Source organism: Ornithorhynchus anatinus, chromosome 19 (genome assembly GCF_004115215.2).
Source record: "Ornithorhynchus anatinus isolate Pmale09 chromosome 19, mOrnAna1.pri.v4, whole genome shotgun sequence".
Lineage (NCBI taxonomy): Eukaryota > Metazoa > Chordata > Mammalia > Monotremata > Ornithorhynchidae > Ornithorhynchus > Ornithorhynchus anatinus.
In genome coordinates this window covers 7,073,358-7,096,692 of record NC_041746.1, presented here as the reverse complement: position 1 = coordinate 7,096,692, position 23,335 = coordinate 7,073,358, and the positions used below count along the sequence as shown (strand labels likewise).

Below are 23,335 nucleotides of genomic sequence, written 5' to 3'. Positions count from 1 at the left end.
TGCAACATTTAGAAGAACTGCTTTTAGATTTAGTTCATTAGCTCTCAGGAACAAGTCAAATGCCTGTATAAATTGTTTCCACCCAAGAGTGGCATTTACTGTCAGTGTTAAATTGTTGGGTGCTTTCAACTGTTACATGTCTAAATAAATTATTTTATTCCCTCATCAATTTGCAATCTGAATGTAATTCCCTTCTGCTTTTGTGTTATATATTTCCACAGAGGTAAACCAATCTCTGTATGTTTTATTAAGCAACAAATAGCTTCTTCACTTACTAGATTCAACTATTTATATATGAGCTTCTGGCATGCCCAGTTCCTCTGGCACTTTCTGCAGAAACAGAGGCTATGGAGAAATTGACCTTGCCAGATTTAGTCTTCCTAGAGCTTCCCCACTTAAAGATACACTTGCCTAACAATTTCCCTCCTCAGCTCTGACCTTCATTCTCAAAGCCTCAACCTGAACAAACGAAGTTTTTCTATCCACTATTCTGATTTCCTTCACAAAAGGGGGTGTAGGTGTCACTTACTCTGTACAGACTCAGCAAAGAATCTCCCCTCACAAGAGGCGGTACAGAAACCCAGGAGCCATTCCAATATCCCTTAAAAACCCACACAGACCCATTTAAGGGTTTGCTCATCTCTGGCCTCTCTACTGTGGAAGAAACTTTCATTTTCTGCCTGACCTTCCCCCAGACACTCCAGGCTGGGGGTACTCTCTGTCAGTGGGAAGATGACAGAAGACAGCTGGCTAAACAAAAATGGATTCATCTGTCTCGGTCTTGTTGAAAGCTTGCCCACTTGGGTTTAATAAGGTTAATTCTAATCTGTTGTCTTTCTGGAGGTGACAGAAACTGCCCTTTGAGAACATGACTCATGACACCTCTTTCACATCCTGAGAGGCGAATGACGATATTTTACATAGCCAGCTATGCAGGTGCTGAGAGACTAGCTAGCATACTGAAAATGTGCTTTAGGCCTCATAAATCCGCAGGAACTTTAAATGCCTCTCAAAAGTTTGAAAGACATTTCCAGAGTACAGAAAACATCCTTTTAGTATCCTCATAATGCATTACCCAACATACCGCCTTTGGAGAACGATTACCTCAACATTTTTCAGTGAGACTTTGCCCCCTAAAATTCCCCCATAGTTCATTTGGATATTTTCAAGAGTAAAAGATGCTCCTGGGATGAGGTGATCAGGAAGAGAACTGAAAATGTACAAGTATGAGAGGAAGGGGCTAAGAGATACCTTTCTTAAACCTCCAACACTGTATGTCTCTTCATGGAGATGGAACATCCATGAGCAGTCAGGAGACAGTTGTTGAAGCTTCTGGAGAAATCAAGGAATGCCTGGTGTTTATCTGGGTAGTCAGAAAACCAAAGCCCTCTGTCTCCTTATCGTCCCCATTAGTCCCACCACATCTCTCCACCCAATTTACATGCACTGAGTCCCTTTGATCTCTGCAAATTCTGCTGTATGGGCACTGAGGGAGGAACCAGGCAAGAGGGTCCCCAACTCTGAGTCTGATGGCGGTTCAAGCCGTGGCCAGACCAGGGCACAACCAGGTGGGGGTTCTGAAAGTCAGGTCTGGGCCAAAAGCTGCCCTCCCCCCTTTGGGATTGTCCAGGGGTCAGGTCAGTTGGAAACATCAGTGTGTGAGTCCAGAGTCTCAGGCCAATCAACACTTGGCCTGGGCCTTTGGTTTAGTGGATAGAGCACCGGCCTGGGCATCACAAGGATCTGGGTTCTAATCCTACCTCTGCTCCGCATCTGCTGTGTGACCTCGAGCAAGTCACTTCACTTCTCTGAGCCTCAGTTACCTCATCTGTCAAAACGGGGATTAAAAGTGGGAGCCCCACGTGGGACAGGGAATGTGTTCAACGTGACTGACTTGTATCTACTCCAGCACTTAGAACAGTGCTTGCCACATAGGGCTTAACAAGTGCCATAATTACTATTTTGTCCAATTGAACAGACTCACTAGACTGTAAACTCGCTGTGCACAGGGAAAGTGTCTACTAACTCTGTTGTACTCTCCTAAATGCTTAGTACAGTCCTCCGCACAAAGCAAGTGCTCAATAAATGCTACTATTTGTAAATGATGACTACTCCAGCCTAACCCTCCCCGACCTATTAGCTACATTTGATTGACACTGTAGACCACTCCCTTCTCCTGGGAACACTACTGGGGCAATTATTAGAGCAGTTCTCTCCAGCTTAATAATTGTAGTATTCGTTAAGCACTTACTAAGCGCCAAGCACTGTACTACGCGTTGGGGTAGATACAACGTAATTGGTTTGGCCGCAGTCCCTGTCCTATGTACGGCTCATCGTCTTAATTCCCATTTTCCAGATGAGGTAACTGAGGCCCAGAAAAGTGAAGTGACTTACCCAAGCTCACACCGCAGACAGGCGGCAGGGGCGGCATTAGCACCCAGGTCCTTCTGGCTCCCAGGCCCGTGCTCTAACCATTAGGCGGGACTGCTTCCCTGGTTTATTTTGTTAATGAAATGTACATCGCCTTGATTCTATTTAGTTGCCATTGTTCTTACGAGATGTTCTTCCCCTTGACTCTATTTATTGCCATTGTTCTCGTCTGTCTCCCCCGATTAGACTGTAAGCCCGTCAAAGGGCAGGGACTGTATCTGTTGCCGTCTTGTTCATTCCAAGCGCTTAGTACAGTGCTCTGCACATAGTAAGCGCTCAATAAATACTATTGAATGGTTCTCTTCTTACTGGTTCTCTTCTCTTCTTACCTCAGGCCTGGTTCATCGTAGGGTCTGGGTCATCCGCTCCTTCCACTGCCTCTCACCCCCTAACTGTGGGGGTCACCCATGCCTCACTGACTGTTCGCTCATCATGGGCAGGGAACGTATCTTCCAACTCTATTGCACTGTATTCTCCCAATCGCTTACTACAGTGCTCTGCACCTTGCGCTCAATAAATACCACTGATAATCATGACGATCCGCTCCCGTGGCTTCAACTAAAACTGTAATTGTTGCCGAATTGTACTTTCCCAAGCGCTTAGCACAGTGCTCTGCACACAGTAAGGGCTCAATAAATACGCCAGAATGACTGAATGAACCCCTTAGCCATTACCCATCCCCTCACGCTGGGACGGAGAATCCCCCGAGAGATCCTGCGTTACCTGAAAATTGAAGGCCTGGCCCAGCCCGTGACAAAATCCAAGAGTGTGAGGTTGTTCCCAGGACTGAATCCAAGTCCCAAAGGAAGCAGAAAGGGAGAAGGGAGGGGAAGGAAGGTGGCACGTGTATTTGTGCACCTGTTTGATTGCATAGGTGCAAGAAATCTAATTACTCTTCAGCCTTCCCCAAAATTTGTTATAGTCTTCCTTTAATTTCAAAATGGATTTGGTAATACAGTCTAATTCCCGACTTCCTAAATTAAAAACGACCAAACAAAACATAACAACAACAACAAAACCCGTTGGCATAAAGGCAGAATTAAACCGAAAGGCAGGAAGAGGCAGGGGGTAGATCATTATCACTATATTATATGAAGCTTAGCGATAGGTGGCTCCATAGCTCAGTGGTTAGAGCACTGGTCTTGTAAACCAGGGGTCGCGAGTTCGATCCTCGCTGGGGCCTTAGCGTCTTATTTTTTTTAAAAATATATAAATAAAACTCTAAAGATGATTTCTAAATAGGGGAACAATTTTTTCCGATCCGTAGGGACGAAGAAATGTGATCTTTTCACAGGTGGGGAGAGGGAGCCGTTGGAATTTCGTCTTATTTTTTTAAAAAATATATAAATAAAACTCTAAAGATGATTTCTAAATAGGGGAACAATTTTTTCCGATACGTAGGGACGAAGAAATGTGATCTTTTCACAGGTGGGGAGAGGGAGCCGTTGGAATTTGCGGCTCGGCCGAGAAGGGAAACCAAGTCCGGGAAGAGGATATTTGAAGAGTCTTTTTGTCAATAAATAATTTGCAAAAGGTGGAGAGGAGGGAGAGTGAACTACAGTAAAATGCAATTCCGCTGAGCTCCCCTTCGACTACCTTTAATAATAAATAATAAAATGACTGCGCGAGATCTCACTGCCTTTGCAGCAGGGAGAAGCCCGGCCGGGCATTCATTCATTCATTCAATCGTAATAATAATAATAATAGTAATAATAGTAGTTGTTAAGCGCTTACTATGTGCCAAGCATTATTCTAAGTAATAATAATAATGGTATTTGTTAAGCGCTTACTATGTGCCGAGCACTGTTTTAAGTAAAAACAATAATAATAATAATAATGGTATTTGCTAAGCGCTTACTATGTGCCGAGCACTGTTTTAAGTAAAAACAATAATAATAATAATAATGGTATTTGCTAAGCGCTTACTATGTGCCAAGCACTGTTCTAAGTAATAATAATAATGGTATTTGCTAAGTGCTTACTATGTGTCAAGCACTGTTCTAATAATAATAATAATGGTATTTGTTAAGCACTTACTATGTGCCAAGCACTGTTCTAAATAATAATAATAATGGCATTTTTTAAGTGCTTACTATGTGCCAAGCACTGTTCTAATAATAATAATAATAATGGTATTTGTTAAGCACTTACTGTGTGCCAAGCACTGTTCTAAGTAATAATAATAACGGTATTTGTTAAGCACTTACTATGTGCCAATCACTGTTCTAAGTAATAATAATAATAAAAATAATGGTATTTGTTAAGTGCTTACTATGTTCCAAGCACTGTTCTAAGTAATAATTATAATAACGGTATTTGTTAAGCGCTTACTATGTGCCAATCACTGTTCTAAGTAATAATAATAATAAAAATAATGGTATTTGTTAAGCGCTTAATATGTTCCAAGCACTGTTCTAAGTAATACTTATAATGGTATTTGTTAAGCGCTTACTATGTGCCAAGCACTGTTCTAAGTAATAATAATAATGGAATTTGTTAAGCCCTTACTACGTTCTAAGCGCTGGGGTGGATACAAGGTAATGAGGTTGTCCCACGTGTGGCTCACAGCCTTCATCCCCATTTCACAGACAAGGCAACTGAGGCACAGCAGTGAAATGACTCACCCAAGGTCACCCAGCAGACAAGGGGCCTAGTGGGCATTAGAACCCACGTCCCACTCCTTCCATTAGGCCACACTGCTGTGCTGACTGTGCTCATAGCACTGTACTGAGCGCTTGGGGAAGTACAGTACAGCACTAAAGAGTGACGATCCCTTCCCACAGTGAGCTCACAGGCTAGGGGAGGGAGAGAGACATCCGTCCAATAAACAGACATCGATATAAATAAATAAAATGACAGATATATGTAGAAGGGATGTGGGGAGAACAAGGGGAGCATGTCAATGCACCCAGAATGACGGACTCCAGTCTGTGTTTGTGTCTGCCCAAGGCCTCTCCAGGCGACCATATGCGGGTCCAGTGCCACGTGGAGCTCGTGCTCTGGTTTTAGGGTGGGCACTTGGCGCCCAACGACTTGGGCATCTGGGCATGAGCAATAGTTCTCCCGCGTGGATCCCCCTCCTACTCTCCCGAGTTTGAACGAGCCGGAGGGTAAAGGCTCCGGAAGCCTGACTCCCCTGCCCCCAGATTCAATTGTATTTATTGAGCGCTCACTGTGTGCCAAGCACTGTACTAAGGCTTGTGTCAATCCCCTCACATGCTTACTGTGTGTAGAGCACCGTACTAGACGCTTGTACCAATCCCCTCACACGCTTCCAATCCTTTGAAGACCACCACATCCAGGACATATGATCTTCTGGACGTTTGCCCTGTGGCAACTACCAGCCCTGACAAAGGCCACCCTATCATTGGAAATCAAGATGAGAAAATAGTAATAATAATGAAATTTTTAAGCACTTACTATGTGCCACTGTACAAAGCGCTGGGGTAAAACTAGAGGCTTTCAATCAATCTGTGGTAGTTATTGAGCTAACTCTGGCCTCACCCCTAGTTGATGTGGGTCATTTAAATGTCTTTCACTTCTCTGCACTTCAATTTCCCCATCTGTAAAATGCAACTCATTTGTGCTCTTGACCCAAATCACTTAGTGGTTGTGAAGGTTATGGGGCACACTAAGCTCTTGGGAACAGTGAACTGTAAAAATAGCAAGTTATGCTAGATCATGAGAGCATACCTTTTGCCTCTGTGCCTCAGTTTCTTAGCCTGTGAAATGGGAAGAATAAATAAACCACCAGACCCTAACAAAGTTAGGAGTGCAGAGGGAGCAAGGTCAGGTATAGAGACAGACTTCCCGCAGCCCTGCCCTCCCCATCTTGACTGTGGGCTCCATTCAAGGAACGGAGGGAACTAAAGGTGCAGCATAAGTCCTGTTTGGAGCTTTGAGTGAGGTGAGTTTCCTCGATTCAAACAACTGAAGAGACCAAATGTGTGAGCTTTGAACAATGCTGATTTATTTGGGGTGGTGGTTGATTTGGAAAAAAAAAAAAATGAAACTGTGACGCCATGTGGTTATAGTACATAGCACTTCGTTCCCAGACAGAGCCTCGTGGGCCTTGGTTCTGCCAGCATACTGTGTGACAAAGTTTATTAACAACTCAGATGGATTCATGGGAAAAAGAACTACATCAAGCCTCCATTTCAGCCCCACCTACCCTGCATGATCCCCCGGGGCTGGCCCCATTTCTGAAAAGCAGGAATAGCATTCAGCTGGAGTTTCCCGGTGGGACCCAGTTCTCTTCAGCCCTTCCTTCTGGTTGGCCACCTTGGCTCAGGGAACATTGAAGACAGACAGCATCTCTGGCTTTTCTCTGCTGTGGGGGCCTCTTGGTTGGGCTAGCCCCACGGGCTCTGGGGCTCTTGGGTCTCTTCCCTCGAGGACCAGGGGCCACCCTGGGAGACCATTTTTTGGGCAACGAAGGCCAAGTGCCTAAGGTGGGTGGCGCCTTCTTGCTAGGTCTTTTCTTCGGGGAGAGTTTCCCGGTACTTTCGAGGGCCACATGCTTCTTGGAGGAGCCTTTCCGAGCAGAATGCACATGCCTAGTGGGAACTGAGGAAGCTGAGGTTGCATTAGATGATTTCTTAAGAGCTGCTTCTGCCTTCTCTCGAAGCAGTCCCAGAATGGTTTCTAGGAAACAATCATTTACTTTTTGAAAAGGTACATCCTGAGAAAGCAGAAAGAATAGAAATGCCGTAATCGACAACTGGCAAAAAGACTCCTCTTTCCCATGGATGAGAGAGAAGGGGTTGTACGCTAGAGGAATATGCAAGAGTGGAGGCACAGATAGACATGATGGGGAACTGGGGATACAGAGGGAGAATTTGGGGGTGAGGGGAGACTCTGAAGGGTAGGGTTGTTTGCCCAGAAAGTGACCCTTTCAAACTTACATGTGCAGTAAAAGTTATGTTATCCTACCCCTTACAAAGGGCCAGCATGAGGGGAAGGTAAAGCAGGCGGCTGCCGAAATCCTCACTTTAAAGGGGCCACTGTTCCCGAGACCCAACCTGTCTCGCCCCGTCACAGCCCCTGCAAGGATCTCCCAGACTCTCTCCCCGCAGCCCTGGGCAAGCTGCCCTTACATGGCCTCAGGCCTTGTGGTAGATGTGTGACGTTGGGCTAGTCACTTAGCTTCTCTGGGCCTGTTTCCTTTTCTGTAAAATGGGAAATCAAAACCTGTTCTCCCTCCTTCTTAGACCATGAGCTCCATGTGGGAAAGGAACAGGGTCTGCTTTAGCAGAGTGCTTGGCACATAGTAAGTACTTAACAAACACCACAATTATAATTATTATGGAATTTAAAGAGTGGCACTCCATGCCCCTTCCATAGTTCTGTTTCTTAACGCACCCTCCACCCAGGCCTGAGCCCAGGGTTGTATCAGACCCTAGGACCAATCGTTTCCAGGCTTGGACCTGGGAGAGGAAGTTTGAGAAATGGACTAGCCTTCCGTTCTTCAAACCTCTCCCTGTTATGCTTTTTTTCCCCCCAAATATCTGAAGTTTGTTTCCTTAAGGTATTCTGTGCAAGCAGATCTGTATTCAGTACTGCATGCTGACTTTGTAGAGCAGGCCAATCGAAGATGGTACAGGGTGTCTGTCTCATGTCGATGAAAGGGAGGGTAGCAGGGCCCAGTCCTCACAACACAGGATGCCGCAGAGATGAGCTGGCTTCCAGGGGAACCGGCATGGCCATTCTGAGATGGACCAAGTCGTCCTCGGAGGAGTGTCAGCCGGGGTCCGCCCACTCCCTGGTTTGTATCGCCAGATGCAGACCCCCAAAACGTGAAACCCAGGAGACTTACTGGCGAGTGGTGTGAATGGGATCCGCTTACTCTTGACTTTGACGGGCAACGGCCTGTGTTTGCACTTGCCTGGAGGTGCTCGCCTAGAAAACCCAGATGGGGAGTGTGAGAACGTGTGACTGGAAAGTCAGGGCTTAAGTGTCCTCACACCCAAAATCCTGTTTCCTGCCACCTCCTCCTCCTCTTTCCCCCACCCCCGACTATTCCTACATCCCAACCCCCAACAAAGATTGTTAGAGTTGTTTCACCATTTCAGGAGCTTTGGCAAAGGGGTTTACAGTTGGTTTGGGAGATTATGTTTCACGCTGCCCGGTGACAGCAAGTCTATCCTTATTCAGCCAGAGACGACACTAAGGCCCAGAGAAGGGACTTTGAGAGACAAAGCTGGCATAAAGGCTGATAGTCCTAGGCTCCCTCACTGAGATCCAGTGCCCTAAACAGAGCCAGAAATAAGTGTGCAAGCAAAGTGGTGGGGGAAAGAGTATTGGGACCCAAGGGCCTGAGAGCGGAACATCTTCACCTTCATTAGTATTTATTGAGCACCTGTGTGCAGACCACTGTACTAGGTGTTTGGGAACCTCCCACAGAAGTAAAAGATGTAGTCCCTGTCTGCCAGGCATTAACGGTCAAATGGGGAGGGCAAATGGACAGAAATGCCAGACATTCAATAGGTAAAAGAGCATACATAAGTGATAAACACAAAAGTAGATAAGTCCATTTTTTCTAAAATGGTTAACAAATATACATATGAGCGGCAGGAGGTGGTTAGGATGACATGACCAGGAGAGTGGGTTTTAATCCAAGGAGGCTTCTTGGAGGAGGTATTTAAGGAGGATTTTGAAGGTGCGAATGGATGTACCTTGGTAGATTTAACTTGGTAGATTTGAGGAAGAAGGGAATAACTTGACCTTGCAGGAGAAAAGGCCCTCAAGGAGAAAAGGGAGGTAACCTTGGTTCCAAAGAAAAAAGCTGCCTTGGGGGGGGGGGGGGGGGCGCATGGCATGTGGGATTGAACAAGACCCCGGGGATCCCAGATCTGCATTTTTTTTCAAGGACTCCAGAAGCCAATGATTCCCAAGGGCCTGGGTAGGGTTGGCATAAAGCTGGACTGAGCAGGGTTCGAAGAGTGTGGCAGCCAGTGGCATATTTCAAACCAAACCAGAAATGGTCAGAATAAATTCATGACTATCAAGTCCAACAACACAGACTATTTCCTCTTGGGCACCACTGTTGCGTGGGGACTGGGGCTGGATCAGGCCAGTCCTACTGTGGATAACCTATGGATCACTGTCCATTTCCCCAGCTCCTTGGGTCTGGGAGCCTGCTCTGGGCCCAGGGATTTCAAGCCACGCTGAACCTAAATCCCGTGGAGAGAACTAGGAGGCTGACAGTCTGTCTCCATGAGAAGGAGCTATCTGGCTGAGAAGCAGTGTGGCCTAACGGGAGAGCGCGGGACTGGGAGTAAGAAGAAATTGTGTTCTATTCTCAGCTCTGCCACTTATCTGCTGTGTGATCTTGGGCAAATCACTTCACTTCCCTGTGCTTCAACTGCCTCAACTGTAAAATGGGGAGTAAGTGTGAGCCCCATGTGGAACATGGACGGGGTCCAAATTGATTAGCTTATACCTACCACAGCACTTAGTACAGTGCCTGCTATATAGTAAGCGATTAACAAATACCATTTTTAAAAATACCATTTAAAAAAAACAAATACAAAAAACCTGCTGGGTCACCTGCTCGATTCCCATGAGGTATCAAATGCAGATTAATTCCTGCCCTGTTGGGGTGAGGAGGCTGGTTAATAGCATAGGAGACAACACAAGTTGTTAGAGCCTGGTTGTTCCTTAGCAATCCCTGGCCCCAACTATGACAGTGGGATGTCCTAAAACAGAGCTGAAAGATGCTGCTTTCTTCTGAGCCAGCCATTGACAGCTGCCCAGCCATGTGGCCTTCCATGAACTACTCGGAAAACATAAACCTGAGTCCCACTGTTGCCAAACAGAAGCCGGTGAGTAAGGCTCCAAGCCCAGCCAGCCCTAAAGGAAGCCTTTTGGGGGGACCCAGGCCACTGTCCTCCAATTCACTGAGGGCCTCCCCAGGCAGCCCAATAGAAGAAAACACTCCCTTTTCAAAAGGTTCAACACTCAAAGCCACCTGCCATGAGAGACAATTGCAAATTAAACAGTCCCTGGGGAAACATCTTGGTCCTTCCTCTCCAGACAGATCCTCAAATGTCAGGCCACAGTAGAAAATGTGACTCTCGCTTTCCCATACTCTCAGTGGTCATGCCGACACGGGCCAGGCCTAAAGATACTGACTGCCCACCAGCATTCCCTCCTTAATTTTGGGGAGGGTGGTGTTGAGGTGAAGATTTTGATTCTCAATGAAGAATCAGAGTAAATCCTGGGGACCAGATCCCTCACAATTTCATCCATGGAGATGAGGAAGGATTCAGACACCCACGAGAAATGAAAACACGTACCTTGCAGGATCAACAAATTTGTAGATCGATCCGTGGGGAGTGTAGGCACTTGGATAAGATGTGGACAAAAAATACAGCTCCCCTAAGAATCCAGGGACAGAGGAGAGATCAGGATTTCACCTAAAAATAATCAGCATCCTTCGAGCAAGTGACAACTTTTTACAACAACTAGACTTCACACTTCTTACCTCTCTAACATACCCTCATAGCCACAGCAGGTAAGTGACATGAGTGAAGGGTTTGCATACCTCTAAGGTTCTTTTCCTAGCTGAAACGAGAGGTTTTAGGTGAAATCACCCTCCCTCTCTGGTTGGAGCAAGACTAGACCCCTAAACTGTAATCTCCTGTGTGCAAAGAAAATGTGTTTGGCTTCTATTGGCCTTTCCCAAGCGCTTACTACAGTGCTCCACACATGGCACTCCATAAACATCAATTCTGCTAACATTCGATTCCCAGGCCAAGTCATGCCTGCCTAGCCCACGCCACCTCTGAGTCTGCAGGGTCTGTGTCTGAGCTTCTTTCGCTATGTCTCTAAATTGTATTCATTAATTTGTGATGCTTCTTTGGGATCAGTATGAGTGCTCTGGATTGTCTTTTCCTCTTTGATGCCTTTAAAAAAAAATATGCTATTTGTTAAGCACTTATAGTAGGCCAGACACTGTACTAAGTACTGGGGTAGATACAAGCTAATCAGGGTAGGCAGAATCCATGTCCTATATGGGTCTCACAGTTTTAATCCCCATTTTATAGATGAGAACTGAGGCACAGAGAAGTTAAGTGACTTGCCCAAGACCTCACAGCAGACAAGTGGTGGAGCTAGGATAAGAACCCAGGTCTTCCTGACTCTCAGGCCCAAGCACTATCCACAAGACTATGCTGCTTCACCACCATCACCCCCGTATTCTCCCTTTTCCTTGATTCCTTCCTCCTTCCCTTTTCTGCCTCCCTCCCCTTCACTTCCTCTTTGCCTTTCTACTTTTTCTCCTACCCAACTTTAACAACTCCCCTCTCCTCTCAGGATCTGATTAACTCTTCTGTTTCCCCCACCTTACTTCCTCACTCCTCTTTCCACTCCAGAAATACTAACAAAAATGCCCCCAAAACAGCAGAATGTGAAGGTTTGACGATGCATGTGAAAAACCCTCCTCCAGCCCCCCTTATTTTTTGGAGACTTTGGAGAGTTAAATGAGTCCAGCCCCCAGAATGCCACAATGCACTGGTGGCAGCCAGGTCAGTGCCGTTCAGATTTGGGTTTGGTAACTGGATGATTTATTTCCTTCCTTCCTGTGGTGGGCCTAGGATTTTTAGACAGCTATTTCCCCAAATCCGGTCTCAACTCTCCCCTGGGTGGAAATCGCCAGGGCCCACCCTGGCTTTGTAAACACTTCTCTGTATCCTCTCCACGAATCCCCAGCCTAAGAGGCATCAGTTTCTTTGCCAGATATGCTCCCCAATCTTCAAAGACAGCTTTCTCCTTCTTGGGATGACAGTGTGCAAGTACCACAGGCCACAGTCACCTAACCACAGTGCGGCTGTCCTGCAAGCTGCTGCCCAGGACACACTGGTGCCGGGATACACAGGCAAGCTCTTGTTCCTGCTTGGTCCAGAACGAGCAGAGTCCCCAGAGTGGTCAAGACGGCCTTTTATCATCCCCCTTGCTCCACCTCAGGACTCATCAGGCAGCCAAAACTCTTCAGGTGGTGTATGCTATTTGGAACGTGGAGTAACCTTGTTCTCTTCCCAGTACTTACATTTCCAAAACATCCCCTTACATCATAAGGTGTTCAATTTAACTAACCCCCTTCAGGCTTCATATGTTAACTGAGAGTACAGAACCCGAAAATTTGTTGAGTGCCTTTTCTGCGTGGGTTGGACTCCTTTTAACATTTGCCCCCTTGTTTATGATGTCAGGAACTAGGGTCCTAATGGTGGCTCAGCCACTTCAATCAATGATATTTACTTGGCCCTTACTGTGTGTGTGCAGAGCATTGCCTTGGGCAAGTCCTTTCACAGCTCTGAGCCTCAGTTTCCTCACATAAAATGGGGATGAAATATTCTCCCTCCATTAAACTGTGAGCCCCATTTAGAATAGGGACTGTATGTAACCTATTTTTCTTGTATCTACCCCACTGCTTAGTTCAGTGCTTGGCACAGAGTGATAAACTATCACAATTATTTTTATCATTATTTAGGGAAGAGACACCAAAATATATAGGTGGTTCTAATTAGCCCTTCCCTGTCACCCATTCCCAGATCTTCAACTTTGTGGAACGCCCTCCCTCCTCACCTCCGCCAAATCGATTCTCTTTCCCTCTTCAAAACCCTACTTAAAAATCACCTCCTCCAAGAGGCGTTCCCAGACTGAGCTCCTCGTCCCCCTCTACTCCCTCTGCCATCCCCCCTTTACCTCTCCGCAGCTAAAGCCTCATTTTCCCCTTTTCCCTCTGCTCCTCCACCTCTCCCTTCCCATCCCCACAGCACTGTACTTGTCCGCTCAACTGTATATATTTTCGTTACCCTATTTATTTTGTTAATGAATTGTACATCGCCTTGATTCTATTTAGTTGCCATTGTTTTTACGAGATGTTCTTCCCCTTGAAGTTGTTTAGTGCCATTGTTCTTGTCTGTCCGTCTCCCCCGATTAGACTGTAAGCCCGTCAAACGGCAGGGACCGTCTCTATCTGTTGCCGACTTGTTCATCCCAAGCGCTTAGTACAGTGCTCTGCACATAGTAAGTGCTCAATAAATACTATTGAATGAATGAATGAATGAACTTTGAAGAGGCAGAGACTATGGAATCCTAGGACTAGAAGGAAACGCAAGAGGTCAATCTCGCCCATCCTCCTGCCTCCGGGCAAGACCTAACCTAAATCATCTCAGATAGCTATATATGAAAATATCCAGAAAATCACCTTCCAAAGTGCTCTGGTCACAGGGCTCCTCAGTAAATACTATTGACTGATTCCAGAAAGTCCTTCCTCTGACAGACATTTTAAGTCTCTCAGTCCCAACCTGTGCAGGGTATAATGCAGTGTTTTGCACTAAGGAGGAAATGTTAATACTGTATTTAAACATTGTAAGTGGTGATCACTACCGGGGTTCCTTCAGAACACCTTGCTGACACTATTCACTACTACTGTTGTTTCTCTCCCATGTCCCCAAAGGAAGACCATGCCTATCCCCAACTCGGGACCTCAAGGCCCCAGTGGTTTATTCTGACCGACTGCCTGCCTGAATGGCCATGGCCAGATCTGGGAATGGAGAACGCTGAGGACCTTGGGCAATGTTGAAGCTTAACTGGATGGGGAGAGGGCAGCAAACGGTGAATACACACTAAATTACCATCCACAGAGAGGGTCCCTGTACTCCCTAACTCACTGGTGCACAGCTCGGGTGAACCAATAGCAGCTGCTTCTGATAATTACCTGCTTCATCTTCGGCAAAGGAGATGATAAATTTGCTGTAAGTGCTGATTAGCCCTGGGAAGGCACAAGCCTGAGTGTTTCCGATGCAGATATCTTGTTTCTTCCATCTATTCGTCCTCCCATCTTCCTGCAAAGCCATAAGTCGACTAGATGAAAAGTAAAACCTTATGTTTTAGGATTCCATAAATCCTCTGAAAGGAACAGAGACCCCTTGAATCCTATAACTAGGATGGCAGGGACCTCTTCCTAGATTCTTCTTAGGTTCAAACAAAACTTTTTTCCTCATGCCATCTCAGTGTATGCCCCTGATTACAGGAGCTCTGGGAAAGGCCAAAACAGGGACCTTAGAATGTGAATGCTGGACTGTTTTAAGTCCCTGACTGACAAGACTCAGTTTCCCCACCCCCAACCCCCAAAGGTAACTGTCCAAGGGAGGAAACCAGAAAAGGAAATGCTGAGCTCTCCTTACCCACTCATGAAGTCCCCGAAGATGTAAAGGCCATTAAGGTTAGGGGACTCACAGCCCCTGTAGACATATCCGCCAGTAACTGACTTCCCTATGGCATGATCATACGCATAGATTGGCAACACATCATCTGTGCGGAGAAAGGGAGAGCATGTCATTGGAGGTCTGGAAGGGCAGAGCATCCCATCATGGTGCCTAATTCAACGGGAAAGTCTTCTGCTTGAGTGTGTTTTTGTCAGGTGCAGAAAGCTCTGGTTCTTCATTCGATCATATTTACTGAGCACTTATGTGCAGAGCACCAATGCAGTGTGTATAGCCTGGCCCACAGCTTCCCATTTCTGACATCATCAGGAAAAGAGACAGCTGGAAAGTCCCCATCAGATGAGGCAGAGGCCTGGGAATTAGAGGACCTGAGTTTATCTTCCCGGCCGAACTTTCCAGGTGCTCAGTTTGCTTTATCAGGTCAAACAAAACTGCTTGTGACTCCCACCTCAATGGGCTTTTTCTGCTCAGGTCTAGGAGAGAGAAATAGATGGGCCCACCATACTGCTTACCTAAAGAGGCATTATGGCAGAGCTTTTTGTCGTAGCACTCGAACCCCTCCTTGGCCCTCCATCCGTAGTTCCCTCCTTTAACGATGAGGTCGACTTCTTCGAACCGGTTCTGGCCCACATCACCACAGAATATCCTGCCTCTGCCTCGGTGGGTGGCTGGGTCCCCACGGTCCACGGCACATCTCCACATGTTCCTGACTCCATATGCGTAGATGGCAGGATGAGCCCCCGGTTCGGAGACGAAGGGGTTATCTGGGGGGATCCGGTAGTGCTGGCCGTAGGTGTAGGCCCTGGTCACGTCTATCCGTAAAACCTTCCCCAGCAGGGAGCTCCTGAAATAAAGCCAAAAACAGGCCCAGTGTGAGCACGACTGAGAAGGAATCATAACTACTGTATTGACCCAGTTCACAGGGAGACATATGCTGGGTTCCCCCAGACAGCTCTGGTTTGTCTTTAACAATGAGACTAAGTGTCCTTCTAGCCCACAGATATGCCCCAAACCTCGTTCCCTCTCCACGTTTTTCCCAGAGCCGTTGACAAGGTGAAAACGGGACTGATATGAGTCTCATCTCCTCACTCTGCTCCCGTCCAATCTCTGCTGTTGACACCCGAGGTATGAAAAGCAGCTAAATGGTCAAAAAGGCGGCAGTAGGAAAGAGTAGGGAAAAGGATAATGGCGAACTTACTGGGGTCCTGGGCTGAGCAAGGAGGAGAGCAGGGTTCACTAAATTGGCTGAGGGCTGACCGGCAGTTCACTGTTTCTCCCTGGAGTTGGGAGACTGTCAAGGCCACAGAGGGTTGCCACCCCTCCTCCCTACGCCTAAAACTGGGTTTAGGCCTGAGCTACTAGGGCCCCAGTTGTGCTCCCAACACAATGGAACTGAGGCCACCAGGGCAGGGCCACAGCCCCTTGTCTTAACCCTTCTAGGTACTGGACATATTAAAGCAGCATATAATGACTATATTGATTAGGTACTTAAAATACCAAGTATTATGAAAGCATTGGGATAGAACCAAGTTAATCAGATTGGACAGAGTCCCTGTCCCACAAGGGACTCACAGTCCGAGAGGGAGGAGAACAGGTCATTTATCCCCATTTTTCAGATGGGGAAGAGAGAGGTTAAGTGACTTCCCCAATGTCATCCAGCAGGTGAGTGGGGCAGCCAGGATTAGAACAAGTCTCCCCACTCCCCATCCTGGGCTCTTTCCAATAGGCCATGATGATGGGATTTACAGGGAAGCAAATGCCTGAGCCTTTATTATGATGATTATGGTGATAATTATACACGAGAAATCAACTGGACCTCTACCCAATGCAAAAAAACAAAAACCAAAAAAACCCACAGAAAAACAAAACCACCATCTCTCTCTTCTCAAGGACTCAGCTGATGACTCTAATAATAATAACTGTGGTATTGCTAAGCAATTACTATGTGCCAAACGGTGTACTAAGCCCTGGGGTGGATAGAGTATATGCAGATTGGACCCAGTCCCCGTCCCATACAAGGGTCACAGTCTAAGTAGGAGGGAGAACAGATATTTAATTCCCATTGCATAGATGAGGAAATTGAAACCCAGCAAACCTAAGTGACTTTCCCAAGTCATAGGCCCAGGCTGTTTCCACAGGACCCTGCTGCTCCTTTGTAATACTGACTTTCATGTGCCATCCTATCAGTCACTCTTCCTCCCTCGAGAGGCCACATACAAGGCCTCTCCTAATATGGAGAGGCCATGGGGTTAAGTTTTTGTTCTTTGATTTTTTTTTTTATGGTATTTAAGTGCTTACTTATGTGCCAGGCATCTACTAAGCAGTGGAGCATATGAAAGACAATCAGGTTGGACACAGTCCATGTCCCACAGGGGGCTCACAGCTTTAATCCCCATTTTACAGATGAGGTAGCTAAAACACAGAGAAGTTGAGTGACTTGCCCAAGGTCACCCAGCAGGAAAGTGGCAGAGCCAGGGTTACAGCTCAGGTCTTCTAATTCCCAGACCGGGCTCTTTCTACTACGCCACATTCCTTCCCATGGAGCAATAGTATTTAGAACAGGAATTTTGAACCCTAATCTAGCTCCCCTTCCCCTTGCCTCCTGGCCATCAGAGGAACTCATGGTCACAAATGACTCTGGGAAAAGAGCTTTGGCCTCAAGCCTCCTGTATATGAAATCTCTGTTCAGCTGCAGCTCAGACATACCTACAAGCCCCCACCCGGACACAGACACCCAGCCTCCAGCTTACTTGTTCTGAGCATTCCCAAACTTGCCAAAGGGGTCCCCAGCTTGCCCGCCATCCCCAGTGAATATATACATATAACCATCCAGGCCGAAAAGGAGTTGCCCACCGTTGTGATTGGCAGCCGGTTCGTCCAGCTCCAGGATGATCCTACAAGACAGAAACAAGACACGCTGCAACTCAGAGTCTTGATGCCTCACAGAAATGGTCAGTTCTCAAGTTGCCTATAATCTTCCCCCTGCTATGAAGGGTCAATCAAGTTCATCCCATTGACTGATTGTATAACTCAGGAAGCACTTTCTGTGTGCTGAGCATTCTGCCAAGGTTCTGATTCAGATAAACAATTAGAGTTTTCCCACTTCACTCTGCAAGGTAGGGATACGTGCTTGATGGGGATGAGCAGGGTATAGTATGGTAATGGTCATTCCAGTAATTTCAGGGTCCAGGGTGTCCTGCTAAAACAACCTTTTTTCTTTAAGCAGGTGGGATCGCTACATCTCTGTGCCCAGAGGGTTCTTTCCAATCCTACCTTTCTAAAAGACATGGGAGAGGGTGGGAGGCAGAAAAGGGAGGAGGGGAAGGAGCCATCTCTTACCAACTCTTAGGCCCCACACTCTGCAAACCAGCAGAATGTGGACAAGACTTGAAAGCCATGGAGCAATGGAGAATCTCCGGAAGCTCCTTGAGCCAGTGAGGGACATCACTGAGCATCTTGGATAGTCAGCAAAGTGTGCTTTGTAAATGCAACAAGCTAGAGGCTCTGAATCTCTCCCGGGAGCTCTTTCAGCTCACCAGTGAAGACTAAGTCTCACTCATGCTCACAGAGAGGAGGGAGTTTCAACTCCCAAAGAAGCTCTCTCACCTTTCAGAGTTTGGGTCGGCCTTGTTGGCATCAGCTCGAGAAGCCTTCATCTCACTGATGTGGATCTTCTCCACCTTCTTCTTGTCCAGACAGGAGTAATAGATGTAGAACTTGCGGTTTCGGCGGAAGTCGGGGTGGAAAGCCAGCCCCAGGAAGCCCCTCTCGTCGCCAATCCACGGGGTGGTCAAGACCAGGCTCTTGAGATCCAGGAAGGGCTCCTCCAGCCGACTCCAGTTGGGCAGGTAGACCCAGACCACCCCAACCTGCTCAGCCACAAAGAGACGGTGGGTGCCGTCGCCAGCATGCACCATGGCCACCGGGTTCCTCAGCCAGTTGGCCACCTCGGTCAGGCAGAGCTGCAAGCAGCCCCGCGGGTCCTCCCCCACTGCGCCCAAGTTACGATTGAGCTGGGTGTTCCTGAGCACGTTGGGGAAGCAGTAGTCCCGGTCAGGGAGGCTGAGGAGGTGGCAGAAGTGGGCACCACCCCTGTCGCAGGACTCCCTAAGGCGCCGGTCACTGGTCAAGAGGGAGATGGCAGAGCGGCAGTCATGGTGGAAAGCAGAGCAGTAGTCAGAACAGAGGCCCGGAAGGTTCCGGAGGGGTGTCTGAGGGTTCTCGGCATCATAGAGGTGGGCCGCGAAGGGGGAGCATTCCTAGAGAGAAGCAGGGAGACTATCAGGAAGGGAATTCCCTAGGGCCAGACTGACACTGAGGGACCAGTAGAGAGCCATGTGGACTATAAGCTAATCTTAGAACAGGATGGTCAAACTGTGGCTCTTGAGCCAATTACAAATTTACAATTCCCCCAGAGTCAACAAGTGGTCCCCAAATGGGTGCACTGGTGCTCTGGGCGTGGCTCAGTGGAAAGAGCCTGGGCTTCGGAGTCAGAGGTCATGGGTTCGACTCCCGGCTCTGCCACTTGTCAGCTGTGTGACTGTGGGCAAGTCATTTCACTTCGCTGTGCCTCAGTTACCTCATCTGTAAAATGGGGATTAACTGTGAGCCTCACGTGGAACAACCTGATTACCCTCTATCTACCCCAGCGCTTAGAACGGTGCTCTGCACATTGTAAGTGCTTAACAAATACCAACATTATTATCAGATAATGGCTCTTGGATGGGTTCCTCCCCACAACCGCGATATGTGGCCCTGGACATTATTCACCTCTTACTGACCACCCAGAGAGTAAATTTTAAATGATAAAATTTAGAAAATGGGGTGTTGGCAATAAAAAAAGAAGTCAGGAGCTTTGGCAATAGCAACTAGAAGTAGAGATGATGGCACTCTTCACAAGGACGGGGGTCCCCCTGTTTCATGAGAGCTACCTCTTCCCCAGTCACCGCAGCCTTTTTTTTTTTTTAACTGGACCCATCAACAATGTAAGATGTCCTAAATGGTTCTTCAGCCAGAAATTTTTACCACTTTTACAACTGGCCTAAAATGCATCCCCCAACTTCTGACGGTTTCATCCCCTTCTCACAGTAAGAAATAGCTAAACCACTATCTTCTGCATGGACACATAAAGTGCTCAGGGCTTAACGCTGACCCAGGCTAAACAAGGCAGTAGTAAAGTGTTTTGAACATCAATCAGGCAATGGTATTTACTGAGCTCTTACTATATGCAGAGCACTGTACTAAGCGCTTGGCAGAGTCAATGCAACAGAATCAGCAGACACGTTCCCTGCCGATAACAAGCTATCTGTGTATACTCCTATCAGTCAGAAATTGTTTCTGAACGTGAGTTTCTTGAGTGAGGAAACTGTTTTATCTGTTCTCTGAGGCATTCAACACTCCCAGCTCATTTCTCCCCAAGAAGCACAGGCTTGTTAATATACCTCCCGACTAGTGGAGGGGAGGTGTACGGATGAGGCAGTGCTACAGGGGAATCATTTCTGTTGCATATTCCCCATATCCACACTCCCCCCTCCTCAGGACACACTCCCTTCTTGAGCTGGGAAGCTCAGGAAGCAGCAGGCAAATGCCCCCCGTCAGGGTTGTCTACCTAGTGGTCTACCTGAGCCACTCTCTTCTACGCAGAGGGAGTGACAGCCTCGTTGCTATCACTAATGTTGGGATTATCATAGAAATAATGGTATTTATTGAACGCCTAATCAGTGCGAGTGCTGGGTACATACAACAGAAGCAGTGTTGTCTAGGGGATAGAGCACAGGCCTGGGAGTCAGAAGGATCTGGGTTCTCATCTCAGCTCTGCCACCTGCCTGCAGTGAGACCTTGGGCTAGTCACTTAAACTCTGTGCAATGCAGATTAAGATTGAGAGTCCCATTTGGGACATATACTGGGTCCAACCTAACTATTTTATATACCCGACTATCTTATATCTCTCCAGGATTTAATACAGTGCCTGGAACATAGTAAGCGCTTAAATACCAAAAAGAAATTAAAAAACAAACAAAAACAGATGCATGAGAGATATTCCAGTATTTACAGTAAAAACAACACAGGCAACTAGCCAGGGACATTATGATCACATATTGTTGAGGTTAAAGACTTGTAATTATGTGACAGGCAATCAGAAGCCTGAATTAGAGCAAGTTTATTATTTATTCCTATTTCCTTTACTACTATATAGTGTTATGACTAATGATACTATATTTCTGCAGAGTCTGATTAAAATGCATTGCACCCAATGGGTGTTCAAGAAATTGTTACTACTACTCTATTGGAGCTGTATTTATAAAGAAAAGCCCGTTAATATTAACCCCATTAACAGTAATATAGGATCAGAAGAAACAGCTACAGAACAAAATGAAGTCTTGTGGCGAACCAACATGAATTCTTTCAATGGTTTTCGAGGTATTTGTAGACAGGTTTTGCATAAGGCCAACAAATAGTAATGTTAGAAGTATGAAAAGCCCCTAACAGAAAATAATTAAAATAATATTTTGCTGCCTCATTCCAGCCACCTCTCATAATAAGTGTCCAAAGGCTGGTGAACTTAGGGGCTTGAAAAGCCTAATGTTCCTCTGGAAATGATCAACCTTTCCTGGATTTTCACATTTGAAAGCAAAAATCTTGGGCTTCAAGGCTATCCAAATAGCAGCTTCTTCGGGTTACTGAAGTAAATGCTGCAAACATGCTGCCTCTCAGTAGCTGAGCACGTTCTTGATTTAAAATGCTACTCCTGAAAATTGCCAGCCTGTCGGTTTTCTCTGTCTTGGCGATGACCAGTCCACTAGACTGAAAGTTATTTGAGGGCAGGTACCCCATCTTTTGCTACTTGTCATACTTACCCAAGCATTTAGTGCAGTACTCAGCACACGGTACACTCCAGTACATAGAAACTCCAAGGGACTCCTAAAGACCCCAAGGAAACTGGTGGGTCTGCTCTAGGGCTGACCCCATAGTACACGTTTGTTTGGGTTCAGTTCATTCCAAGAACCCCAAAGACAACAGCTGTACATCCTGCTCTCTGAAACTTCTAAGACTCCCAGAAAGTCAGCATCTTACTAGCCCCGGGGACACATTTAGGTTGAGAACCCAGCTAAGAGAAGTTGGTGCTTCTGTGCAGTGCGGATTTTGGCTTCATTAAGGGTGTGAGGGAGGATGGAACCTGCGTGACTCACGCCAACATGCAACCAGCCAGAGATTTCTGTTGAGCCCCCTGGTAGAGAAGCAGGACCCCTCCACCTCTAGGTTCAGAGCACTGCAAGCAGACCCAGGAGAGAACTTCAGAGGAAGCAGCATCTCCACACTATAAGAGGGAAAAAACCAGAAAACTACAGCCTTTCCAACTCCTGAGTAACCTATTATGGGCAGGGAATGTGTCTGTTATATTGTACTCTCCCAAGTGTTTAGTACAGTGCTCTGCACACCAAGAGCACTCAATAAATATGACTGACCGACTGAGAAACTTCCAGGAAGAACATCCTACTTGGAGGCCCTGAGGCTGGATCTTACCCACCTCTACTTAAAAGGCAGGGAGCTCAGAGGGAACTGCTAACTACAGCCTCAAGGGAAGACTTCCCTGATGACTCACCCTGCCGACCTCCCAAGCAGCAGACCTCAGAGCTGGGAAATAATAGTAATAATGATGATGGTGTTTGTTAAGCACTTACTATGGGCTAAGCACTGTTCTAAGCGGTGGGGTAGATACAACGTAATCAGGATGTCCCACTTGGGGCTCACAGCCTTAATCCCCATTTTACAGATGAGGTAATGGAAGCCCAGAGAAGGGAAGTGACTTGCCCAAGGTCACACAGCAGACAGATGCACAGCTGGGAACCCACGTCCTCTGACTCCCAAGCCACGAGGCCATGATGCTTCTCCTCCTGGTCCTGCTGCCTCCGTCTCAGCACCTTGGCTGCCAGGATGGGGGGTCAACGGCTGGAGCCTGTAGACCGCCCCCCACCCCTGCCTGCCCTGCTTACCTGGCAGAGGATGTCCTTGATATAGCCCCCGCAGAGCCTGGAACCCTGCAGGTCAAAGGAATCCATGATTTCCTTGTAGCGAGCAGCAATGCGCTGATCCTTGGTCGGGCTGCAGCAGCCAAAGGTCTGGTAGTCAGAGCAGAACCGCAGGTGCACGGAGGGCCGGAATGGAGGCCCGTAGTCCAGGCACTGGGGGTGGCCCTGCAGCAAGGTGGCCTGGCCTAGCAAGAGCAAGAAGCAGAGGCAGAGACACGAGGAGGTGGAGGAGGTAGAGAGCCAGGAACTTGGGCTCCCTCGAGGAGCCAGCTCCCTCGGCATCCTGGCACGAGGAATGCTCCCGCTGCTGTGAGCGCAGGCTCTCTTCCCGGTTCTCTCCTCCCTCCCCTCTTTCCTCCTCCTCTTCCTTCCCCTCCCTTTTCTCTCTCTCTAGTTCTTGCTAGAGTCCTTCCAGCCTCCAGATGGGCGACTAGGGAATCTTCCCTCTCTTCACCCCACAGATCTCCTGGAAGAACTCCAGAGGGAGCAGGGATTGGAACAGCCCCTAGGCAGCAGTCAGGTGCCAGCCAAATCAAAAATGGATGGATTCTCCCTGGTTCCAATGCTCTGGAATCAGTGAAGTCATCAATGAGCAAAGATGAAACAGAAATAGGAGAGCATGAGATAGAAGCCACACACTCACT

At 47.3% G+C, this 23,335-nt stretch overlaps 1 protein-coding gene and 1 non-coding gene across 2 annotated transcripts; one reads left to right on the top strand and one right to left on the bottom strand.

Annotated features, from left to right (window-relative positions):
- Positions 1-3,540: 3,540 nt before the first annotated feature.
- TRNAT-UGU lies at positions 3,541-3,613 on the top strand. Its single transcript has one exon. It is a non-coding gene; the product is annotated as a tRNA-Thr (tRNA).
- Positions 3,614-6,378: 2,765 nt separating this feature from the next.
- HHIPL2 (HHIP like 2) lies at positions 6,379-23,059 on the bottom strand. Its single transcript, XM_007672470.2, has 9 exons — positions 22,656-23,059; positions 18,267-18,919; positions 17,411-17,554; positions 15,173-15,504; positions 14,622-14,748; positions 14,153-14,298; positions 10,728-10,809; positions 8,246-8,328; positions 6,379-7,074 (listed from the first exon to the last, which is right to left on the bottom strand). Exons 1-9 carry the CDS (start codon positions 22,971-22,973, stop codon positions 6,653-6,655), a joined length of 2,307 nt encoding a protein of 768 aa, XP_007670660.2. The 5' UTR covers positions 22,974-23,059; the 3' UTR covers positions 6,379-6,652.
- Positions 23,060-23,335: the final 276 nt, after the last annotated feature.

Bases quoted from the DNA above. Each gene is read 5' to 3' on its own strand.
- HHIPL2 (XM_007672470.2), bottom strand. From the start codon at position 22,973: ATGCCGAGGGAGCTGGCTCCTCGAGGGAGCCCAAGTTCCTGGCTCTCT. The intron at 17,555-18,266 runs GTGAGAGAGCTT...TCTGTCTTGTAG, and splicing joins GCCGACCCAAACTCTGAAAG to GATCATCCTGGAGCTGGACG. The intron at 14,749-15,172 runs GTAAGCAGTATG...TTCTCCGCACAG, and splicing joins CTGCCATAATGCCTCTTTAG to ATGATGTGTTGCCAATCTAT.